At 44.7% G+C, this 10863-nt stretch overlaps 1 protein-coding gene across 5 annotated transcripts; it reads right to left on the bottom strand.

Moving 5' to 3' along the window:
- Positions 1-114: 114 nt before the first annotated feature.
- btbd10a (BTB (POZ) domain containing 10a) lies at positions 115-10845 on the bottom strand. 5 transcript variants are annotated; one of them, XM_077022095.1, is made up of 9 exons: positions 10688-10845; positions 9921-10076; positions 4742-4950; positions 4377-4614; positions 4167-4269; positions 3115-3235; positions 1910-2107; positions 1613-1723; positions 115-1372 (listed from the first exon to the last, which is right to left on the bottom strand). In XM_077022095.1, the coding sequence occupies exons 2-9, from the start codon at positions 10031-10033 to the stop codon at positions 1056-1058; spliced, it is 1410 nt and encodes a 469-aa protein (XP_076878210.1). In that variant the 5' UTR covers positions 10034-10076; positions 10688-10845; the 3' UTR covers positions 115-1055. The 5 variants fall into 5 exon arrangements, with proteins under 5 accessions (XP_076878210.1, XP_076878212.1, XP_076878211.1 ...); XM_077022097.1 differs by having other exon boundaries at positions 4742-4947; XM_077022096.1 differs by having other exon boundaries at positions 10735-10842.
- Between the last annotated feature and the right edge of the window lie 18 nt (positions 10846-10863).

Raw genomic sequence — 10863 nt, 5'->3', positions numbered from 1 at the left:
GTGGCGGGGACATTCGCCCGATGAAAAGCAGCAAGTTGTACATGAAGATTCGTCACATGCCAGCAGAACTATAGCGTACATAAAGTAACGTCAATAACTTGAGAACAAAGCAGCCTGATTTAAATACTTTTATTAAAATAACATTTCTTAAGCAATAAAAACCAAGTTACTATAAAAAAAGTCTTCCATGGCGCTGTGGCAGCCCACCCACTGCTACAAATTAAACAAGAACACAAGGATGGTATACCAGATCATCACTCGTGCACGCCCCCCAGTACCGCGGATGCCACACGAGTGGGTCACTCAGCCATTTTTCAGTCTGAGCAGAAGCATGGCACATAAATCTATACAGATATCTATACAGTCCAACAGCCAGGCAGTGGTCCCTGTTCCTTCTCAGGGCTGGTGTGGAAGCAGCTTTCGAACCCAACACGAACACAGGATTGTGAAACTGTCGCTAAGATGCGAGTTAGTTACTGCTTCTATCATTCTGGGTCCCTTGTGTATGCAAGATTAGATGCCCCTGCATTAAATGGACAAAACCACTTTGTAGAGAACCTGAAATGTTTGGATTATCGTTGCTTCAGTCATCTGCCTAAGATACGGCATAGGCTGCGTGATGAATGATTGTGTTCACATCCCTTGTGTTTGCATTGTTTCCGGGGAGTCTATAACTCTAAACTGCAGCATCTTGCTCTGTAAGAACTCCACAACTGCGATTGTGCGTAAATAATATCCAGCAATTCTCTATGAGGTGACATTCCTCTTTAAACACATCAAAGGAGCAAACATGGCTACATTTCAGGTATACGGCCTGCTGTGGGGGGAGGGGGGGACCAAAACTGCCTGAACTCTATATGCTAAACCACCATGAAAGAAACACACCGCGTACTCTCTGCTCCTCCGCCACGCTGGAAGGCAGGTCTCTGAAGCTCATAAGGCAGAAGGACAGCTCCGAAAGGCAACGTGGTTGTGTCTGCCAGTCTGGGGTGGCTCCTCACTGCAGTGGGGGGGGGGGGGGGGGAATCGTGGGAACGGAGTGGAGAGTCCGGAGGTCAGACAGCCGGGGACGGAGCATCTGGATCGGGCTCGTAGTGGTGACTTGGCTGGGGATTGTGGCTGGGGAGGATGTCCAGTTCGTCCACCTGAGGCCCGGGGTGCAGGACCACCAGCTGGTCCTGAGGAATGTCCGCCGCGGCCGCCGCCAGGTTGGTGGTGGACTTGCTCTTCACGCACTGGAAGTCCACGTGGCGGCTCTTGCCCTCCTCCTTCTCCCAGGACATGCGGATGAAGGGCCTCTGCACGTAGTTGTAGATCACCTCGGGCCTGCCGCCCGGACGCTTCTTCACCTTCTCTTTGTAGGTGGGGTAACCTGAGAGGGGGCGGAGCAAAGTGGGAATTTCAATTGGGTGGAGAAAAGCAAGTGGCTTTCTCTTTCTTTTTTAACTGCAACAATAACATCATTTCTAATGCTGCGTGTGAGAAATCCCGTCCAAATGGGAAATGGAGTGTTGGTAGTAGTACTGGGGATCCAGTTTCAATAAATTGCTGTAAGTACATTAGCATTGCATTGCAAGCACCATTCTCAACCACCGGTAACCTAATCTCCTACCTTCAATGCCTAGTCTGATTTTCTTCAGGCCTCTCTCCTTTAAGACCGCCTTGGCTACATCTCGATTCTCAATGTATTTGAAGAACCGATACAGTTTCGTGCTGTAGATAACTACACAAAAGTCACAAGATTATTCACCACAATAAATTTTTTTTTTTTTTTTCTCACAGCTATGAAGCTTAAACCAAAATAACACTATTGTATTGCTTACTGTAGGTCTATATGGATCTACATTACAGACTAATTTAGGCCCTAAATTAGAGCTGTATAAACAAGAGCACTGCTAGAAGCACTGACTCTGGGAGTATTCCTCGCCCATCTGCGGTGGGTACTCTTCGTCCCAGTCCACCACGTCGTCGTCGGTCAGCACCACCACGTGACACTCTCTCTCTCCACTCTGGGCGCTGGCTACCATTAATGGCAACACCATCTCCTCCAGGTAGGATTCAAACTGCCGTCGCGCGCCGTCGTTGGACAGCTCGTGCATGAGGGCACCTGGCCAAGAAAACACCCGATCACCCCCCATCCAAATAACCCATCAGACCCCATCCAAATACCCCATCCAAATAACCCATCAGACCCCATCCAAATAACCCATCCAAATAACCCATCAGACCCCATCCAAATACCCAATCAGACCCCATCCAAATAACCCATCAGACCCCATCCAAATACCCCATCAGACCCCATCCAAATACCCCATCAGATCCCATCCAAATACCCCATCCAAATAACCCATCAGACCCCATCCAAATAACCCATCAGACCCCATCCAAATACCCCATCAGACCCCATCCAAATAACTCATCAGACCCCATCCAAATAACCCATCAGACCCCATCCAAATACCCCATCAGCCCCCATTCAATATACCCCATCAGACCCCATCCAAATAACCTATCAAATATACCCCATCCAAATAACCCTTCACACCCTATCCAATCTGCGTGAGAATCTGGCTGCCCAACATAAAGTGAACACAAACAAGAAACAGGAATCAAGTTTTATCTACAGAGGCAAAAACATAAGAAACAAATCAATTATTTTACACAGTGACATAATACTAGTGGCTGCAGAGACATATTAATGCATCATTGGTAGTTAGACACTGATTCTTTAAATAGAGCTATTAGATAACACATTAGTCAGCTCTTCAAATTCACACACATGCATCTTGAAGGCAGAGACAGGCAGGTAAAGCATCTCTCTCCATAATCCTCACTGACATGCGAATAGAAAGGTCAGAGAGGGGCATAAATTAACACTCAAGACAACCCAATCAATAAGCACAGCAGCCAGCGACCCATATCATACCAGCGCGCCAGAAGCTACTGACCTATTTCCACTCCCTCCAGGAATGGTGCGGGAGCCGCAGACGTTCGGGAGACCAACGCTAACAGCCAGAACCAGCAGGCACGGGGCCATCAGCTCTCCCCACCAGCCCCCCCACTTTCACTCAGGAACGACTGCTCAGATCTCGACGCCCGTTAATAAACACTCACTCAGGTCCCTGCACTTGATGGTGCTGCAGTCGAAGGAGATGCAGAGGTAGTCACAAGCCTCCCTCAGCTCGGGGATGGAGATCCCATCCGGGCAGCGGATTATGCCAGATTTGTAGTAATCCTGTCGAGCAAAAGAGAGAGACAGGGGAGAAACAGACGGGCGGCCATTACTGCAGCGGAACTGCGCGCACACACACTCTCTCTCACACACACACACGCGCGCGCAAGCGGAGCAAACGACTCATCAGCTGCGTGACTCTGCCCCGCCCCCTCATGCACGCTCACGCGTTCTAAACGTGCCAGAAAGAGGAACTCAGTCATGTGTGCGAAACAGCACAGACACGGAGACCCGCTCTGGATGGCCGGAGTGCTTCCTTACTGGCTGTTTCTCCCAATGAGTGTTTCTCCCAGTCCCACTAATTATGCATACTTGTACACAAACCATGAGTGAAATGAAATAATAAACAAATTAATTAATAAATCGAAGCATAAATGGTCCAAATAGACCTGACAATCTATAAATAAATACACAAAATAAATACACAGGGCTGCATTTATTGTAGGCTGGCTGTACTGAAAGGCCAAAAACGCTCTTATAGAAAACGCTCCTAACGTCTCAAATCCAAGGGTAGGTGCAAGCTAATTGGTTTGTGTGAGTGCAAGAAGCAGCAGCAAATTACTTAAATATCTTGATTTCTCGCAACTAAGCCCTAATCGGCATCCACAGAAATGCATTAAAGAATCACATCGCCTTAAAAAAGTACAAGCAGCTAAACTTGGGCTTAGGGCATGCTACAAGCAGGGATGTCAGATAAACAGATTTCAAATACAAGAACCCTAGAGTGTACCGACTGTGCCATGGACACCACAGAGGTTTGGTCTTGGGTAAGAGTCTCCTTTAAATATACAACGTATGAAACACTGTAGTAAACAACATTTCTATGCTGAAGTCATGACCCTTGCAAAATCGAACATTTAACCGATGTACCACAAACACAGCCAGTCTATGATATTCAAAACCTCAATGAGAAGACTGTTTCTGAAGCACTCACCAGAATGGCTCGGAAGACTGTGGAGCTGATGCCTTCAGCGACTTCGTACTCTCCCTTGTCGTTGGGCCGTGTGAAGTTGTACTCCCGCCCGGCTCCAAACATCCTATGGAGACAAAATGACGCGCGTGTGAGGTGCGCAGCCACCTAACCAACGAGTTCTGCTCCTAACTGCGGGAGAAGACACAAGTTAAAGCGGTGGGTGATCCTCACCTGCCAAGCATGGTGTTGGGCTGGGCAGTGAAGATGGCAGGGTCCACCACAAACCGCGTGTTGTCCACGATGAGGGTGACCCTCTCCGCTGGCCGGATACTGCGGGAGCCCTCCTTGGCACTTTCGTAGACGTAGATCATATCAGAGCCGTGAATTTTCCCATAGGAGGCGGGAGAGCAGCTCTTCTGAGCTCTGGGGCTGGCGGACCTCAACCAAGATCCTGCCTCCCTCTCGCGATCTGTGTTACGCACAAGAAAAAACACTTTAAATGCACACTACTCACGGTAAGAAATACTGCGCTGTCCATGTGGTAATGGGCCGATATATATTACATGTACACATGAAACATGTGAGGCCCGTCTCACCGCTGAGCTGTTGGCGTGTGGGTGAGGTGACGTTCCTGATGCAGGGGGTGAGGTGTCCCTCCACTCTTTCGTGGGACGAGTCCCTGGAGCGGTCTCCAGAGCGCCGTCTCTCCCTGCTGCCCTCCAGGCTCCCAGCGCCACCGCCGGCCCTGTGCACGCTCATCCTCACCGCCCCGGCCTCCCGCTGAGACCCACGCGGCTGGCTGCTGCTGGAGAAACAGGCGTGCGGACACACACACACACACACACACACACACAGTCAGGAGTGAGTGGAAACAAAATAATGTAGCAGGTAACTATCCACCAACACACACGTGCGCGCAAACGTACACATATGCACGCAGGTAATGAGAAAGCAGAAAGTTACTGAGTGCAAAGCTTCAGCCCAGACGTCCCAGTGAAAGTCTGCAGTAAACTGGAATGAACTGTACTGCTCCAAATAAATGCAAGAGCTCCGTCTGCTGAGGACAGCAAGAGTGGGGACAGTGAAATACAGTTCTACAAAGACTGGACGCTTCAAAGTCTGCTAAAAATATAATGGATCAAAAACCGATATAGAGACAAAGATGGAGGCTGGAGCCTAGTGGTTAAGGACCTGACCTCCTGTGACCTTGAGGACGTCTAGACCATAAACAGACTGCACTGCAGCCGTCTGCTGGGAGGATAAAGATCATAAAGACAAGACAATGTGCACTGCAGTTGAATATTGAAAAATGAAAAACATTTTCCCAATTGGCTCAATTTTAGCCATTTCGCTCTGCTTCTGTTTCAGTAATGCTGCATACATTAATTAGGGCTACGCTGTCACTTTAAGCAAACAACTGATGCCACAAATGGTTCAGCATGAGATACACGCCCAGATGAGAACTTTATTTTTTAGGATAATCCCCAAAAGAGCAACTGCACTTTCCTATTTAATAAAAAGACAACTCCCTCTTTAGGGAACAAATCAGAACATCTAATGATGCTTTTGACCCAGTGAAAAGGACACAGGGGAGCAGGAGAACAGAGCGGAACCAGGCTGCTCCGCCAACGAGATCCCAGCTCCCTGTTCTCATGTGCTCAGAGACGCGCGCATCTGTTGGGTTCTGCTCTGGCTACCACTACTGCTAGCTTACTGTGAACCCACTCAACTGTTCAGGAGACCCAGTTTTTCTGCTGGTTGAATAAATGAATGGGCTGAAAGCAATATTAGTGGGAGTGAGAGTCTCTCCACACATGGATTCCAGGGATCCTGCTTCCTCTGACGGAAGAACCAGCCAACTGCCACTTAATCCTATTAACCAACATAAGTTTTCATACAGCAACTCACCTGTGCTCACAGGAGTTATATTTTATATTCCACAACAGTGTTTTAAAATATTAATACGGGTGTGTATGTATACATATTTTTTTCCTCTGTAAAAAGCCACAGGACTTGCTAACCTCTTTAATTACAAATAGTTCAAATTCTCCATCAGTGATTTACCACAACCCTTTCATGTACAGTGAAAAGTGATGCTTTGTATACGAGACTGAAATGGTGTTTTCTTTCACACTGCCAATTATCCGACGCACAGCTAACATAAATCACCCTTAAACCATTCAGTCTCCTTCCCTTCCAACTACCATTTAGAAACCTCAGCTCATGACGCATTTCATACAAATCACAGCACTCTAGAAGTCTAACGTTTGCATGTTAAACGTGGCGGACAGAAACAACAAAAGGACTGGGTACACTGTAACTGACGCTGCTCCCGAGTGCGTGTCCAACACCACTGCCTCCTAATAAAACAAGTCGCGCGCCCCCCTTGTTACTACTTATAGGAATGTGCCGCGACGCCCTCGCGCGCTGCTCCTGTCTCCGCCCTCAAGGTGTCAAAGTCGCACTAAGTGAGAGTGACCCGACTGGGACCTATTTGTCATTCCACATTTTGCAATTATCAGCAATAGAGATCGGTTAAAGCCATAAGAACTGCGGTTTTATTAGGATGTTATTTACGCGCGCAGTAATATTTTTCGGATCAGCAAAAAAACCTAAATGTATTCTGTTACTTAAAGAGAAAGTATCATCAATAATTAATCGGACCGTTGGGTTTACTGTTCTTAATGCTCAGCGGATCGACCGAGAGCGTCCAGACGAGGATTAAACCAGTGAAAAGAACACAGAGCGTCAATAATTAATTTTACTAGGAAATGTGTGTTTGGGGGATACAGTTGTTTATTTCTACATGCCACGATAGCGTATTTATTTTAAATACATACGAAACTGGATAGAAATTAGCATGCGAGCAATACAGTCTTTCTTGGGAGGTAAAGCATCGCCTTTGTTTCTTACACACAAAAGAATCCGCGTGCACCTACCCGTCCGTCTCGCGCGGCAAATTAAAGACAAAGCAGCAAGGAAGAAGCTGCGGGATGAAAGCACAAAGGACTCGCGCTCCTTCACACAACGAAGGCTTCTCAGCCTCAGAAGCCTTGGGCATTACTTTCAAACTTCAGCATATTTCGAGTACTCCCAATTTAACTTGCTGGGGGAACACAGCCCGAGATTGCGTTTCCAAATGACTCCCCGTAGCATCGGCGCGAGACGTTGAACAAGTCGTTCAATGGCATAGTAACCTGACTGAGAGGCTGGAGCATGAATGGCTGTTCGCTTTTTCCGCTCCTGTGACACGGATAGCAGCCTTGCTGACGTAGTCCGACCCCTAAAACATCTCCTGACACTGTAGCACCACTAACATTCCGCATGACAACGGGATACGACACGCTGATAATGAAAAGGCAAGGTTGTCGGCGCAGGGCGGAGAAATGGCACGGATGGGAATCACCGTTTAAGAATGCATCTCTGCACAGCCATTTTGTGCGCGCGAGGGTCAAGGAAGTTGATAGAATAAAACAAAGAGAGAACAAAAGAAAGCTCGAGCTCTAATTAAGTCATTAATGTCTAGTGATCAAAGGGATGCGGAATAAAACTTAACTGGGACTAAGAGAAACAGTGCCATTAGATAATAGGATGGCCCAGACTTTGCAATGTCACTAGTCAAGGTCAATAATGTCTTTGTCTTTTAATGAATAAGGAGCCAGGCCGGGCACACATCTACATGTCTTCAGAGCTTCACAGTAGTGGTAATAAAAACTCTTTCATGGGACAGTAAATCAAACAATATGACCTTGAAGTTTACACACTTAAGTTTGCTACATTACAAACTTTACCATTATCATTCTGTTACAGTGGTGGGTCAATCTAGTACAGGTGTCTTCATTAGGCAAACTGAAGCATTGTAAAGATGTCCATAAGAAATACATGATTTTGCACTATAAACTGCAAGCCATATATAGAGTTTGTTGATATATTAACTGGATATATTACCTCCGAAATATATGTAAAAGCTAATCACAAAGGACAAGCATTTTCAAATATGCAAAAGCCAAGTCACAATAATGAACAAAAATGCTCCCCAAAGCATACAGAAAGTCACAGAATGTTACAGTATATTGGTTACAGTATAGCACCACTAAATAAAAAATTTGAGTTTCTTTTCATTAAAAATATTTTGTGATTGTTTTATTTTTAATGCAAAAAAAATTCCAAAATACCTCAATATAAAATGCATGATCAGATACCAAAACTGAATAAAAAAAAACCTAACAAATCAAAGCTTTGGCCAATTCTGACAAGCCTAGCCGAGTAGTCAGCAGGTGGCAGTGTTGGGTCTACATTATAAAGAAGACACCAACAACACCTAAACAGTCTGAACGAAAGCGTGAACAGCCTATTCTTCACCAGTGTTTACTCTGCTCAAACATGCAACAAAAATTATTAAAGTTGCCCTTCCATATGTAATCCTGTAGGAATGACGATCTATCAATTTTAGAGGACCAAGTCATTGGACCATTGACTGTACAGGTATGTTTTGCCTATGTGTTTCTATGAATTGTTAGTACATGCAGAAGAGAGCTATGAAATGCTCAGCCTGTAGCTACTGATTATATAGTGATTCTTCAAAGTCTTATATTTTCCCCTAAAACTGTCCTCCAATTTTTTTTAAGTTTTGTCTAAGATATGTTAGCACATGAAGTCACATTTGAAATGTCCCATTATAGCTGAGATCACACTAAGCCACACTTCAGGTGCAATGGAGTGGTGTTCTTCAAGGTGGAGTAGTCCAGAGAGCTCTAGGCTGTAAATATTTGCTATATCCAGGTCATACTCTGTACACTATAATACGCTGCTATTAGTGAAACAACTACTTAAACTGGGTCACAGAATAAGAAAGTGAAATGCAGATATGGATATAAAGATGGTTCAGAGAGGAGTGAGAACCTGAGTGTAGGAAAAATAAGAGCAATAACATGCTGCTTCAATTCCTTATTAATGTATCATTAGAAGCCATATTTTAAAAAATCTAATGACATTTTTTAAAAGACTGGTCAGCTTGGCTTGTGAACTGGCACATTATCACCACTGTTGTAATGTACTTCTAGATGTGCAACATGCTATAAAACATTTCAAATGCAAATATCTCCACAAACCTCCCAAAACAGGCTCTGCAATGGTTTTACACAAAACTATCAAAATAATGGCATCAACATACACTCTTTATTTACTACAAAACAGTGACTCACCAAAACTGGCATATGCATGTCCGTATCTCGTGAATTTTATTGCATTGTACTTACTTGCACCATACGCTTTACAACAGTGCATTATGCCCTATACCTGATGTGGTACACTGCCACAATATGTTAACCTAAATATTTACTGGTCAGTCACCTCTTAGTACTAATGAATAAACCTTTCTTTACACCCCAGTTCATAGTTAAAAAGTCAGCTAAACTGAAGGCAAAAGAGTGTCTGTGAGTGAAATGAATGGAAGATGTGGTAAAGACAGTATGTATACATCCACAGAACCTTCAAACATAGTGTTATTACTCAAGACGTCCTTGGTAGAGGAATTAAAAAGGCTGATCTGAATTTCATGGGATCATATGTGGACTACTCTGAAAATTCAAGAAGTGAAACTGCTTCAACAAATAGGAAATTGTTTCACAATGTTGATGTAAATAATCAAAATCTTCTGTAGTAACAAATAACAGGTTCTTCAACCCACGTTTTGGAATGGACTTGGGTGAGGAACGTCAGCTAGATGAACAATTTACATCCCAAATGATGGCGAACGTTAAGCCATCTTCTTACCTTGAATGCCTGTAAACTCGACGAGCTCTACAACTCGTTCTTTGATCACAATTTTCAGTGTCACTGGAGTTGCTGTCATAAGAGACGGGGCGTGCGGCCATGTCTTCCCACATAAAACGGTCTTATTGCAGAGATCGTGTCAACAACGGTCATACCCTATCAATAACAGAGAAACACAGCTCAATGGTAACTAGTTGGTCATATGTCCGCGGTCACACTTATGTCTAAATTGTCTAAATAGACAAGCTGGCTAGGTAGCTAATTAACAAACTCTGCATCAACATTCACCAACGGGCCCCAAATAACAAACATATAGTTAGTTAACGAACACATGCAGTTAGTTCCACAACAACATTTTAAAAACCAATTTGTCAGCTAGCTAAGCAGCAAAGCTTAATAATGTTCTCTCTCTAGCTAGTCAACTTTTACGTAAACTTTTACAACTAGCGGTGTAACTTACAGCAATTAGCTAGGTTAGCTGTAGCAGACATGTATTTAGCTATTTTATGTAACCAATCTGCACTTTTGTAAAAAAAAAAAACAAACCATATGAACATGCACACATATGTGCAACACAAGGCCCAGGCTAGCTAGGGAGGTCACTAGAGTCTAAAACACATAGTTGTGCTAGCTAACGTAAACAAGCTAGTCAGGTCAGATAGGACTGCGGCTAATGTCACTACGAACTTGTATTAACAAGCTAGCAAACCAGCTTGAAATAAACATACATTTTCTATTTTTTCCCTCGGAAAGGTGCAAAACCTCACCTGAAATGTCGAATGAAAGCATAAAGCCGGTCAATGCGCTAAATTACCTGAGTGTTTTTTTCAGCACACCTCGACTTTACCGGATAAATATAAAGGCTAGCAAGCTTCTGTCGCTAACAGACCGAGGTGCAACACGCATGCGTATTCCGCGAGGCACTACGCACGCTACTATAGTA

This window comes from Brachyhypopomus gauderio, chromosome 11 (assembly GCF_052324685.1).
Source record: "Brachyhypopomus gauderio isolate BG-103 chromosome 11, BGAUD_0.2, whole genome shotgun sequence".
Taxonomy (NCBI): domain Eukaryota; kingdom Metazoa; phylum Chordata; class Actinopteri; order Gymnotiformes; family Hypopomidae; genus Brachyhypopomus; species Brachyhypopomus gauderio.
This window is presented reverse-complemented; position numbering and strand designations above follow the sequence as displayed.

Bases quoted from the DNA above. Each gene is read 5' to 3' on its own strand.
- btbd10a (XM_077022093.1), bottom strand. From the start codon at position 7,206: ATGCCCAAGGCTTCTGAGGCTGAGAAGCCTTCGTTGTGTGAAGGAGCG. The intron at 4,951-7,084 runs GTAGGTGCACGC...CTGTTTCTCCAG, and splicing joins TTGCCGCGCGAGACGGACGG to CAGCAGCCAGCCGCGTGGGT. The intron at 3,236-4,166 runs GTGAGTGCTTCA...TTTGCTCGACAG, and splicing joins CAGTCTTCCGAGCCATTCTG to GATTACTACAAATCTGGCAT.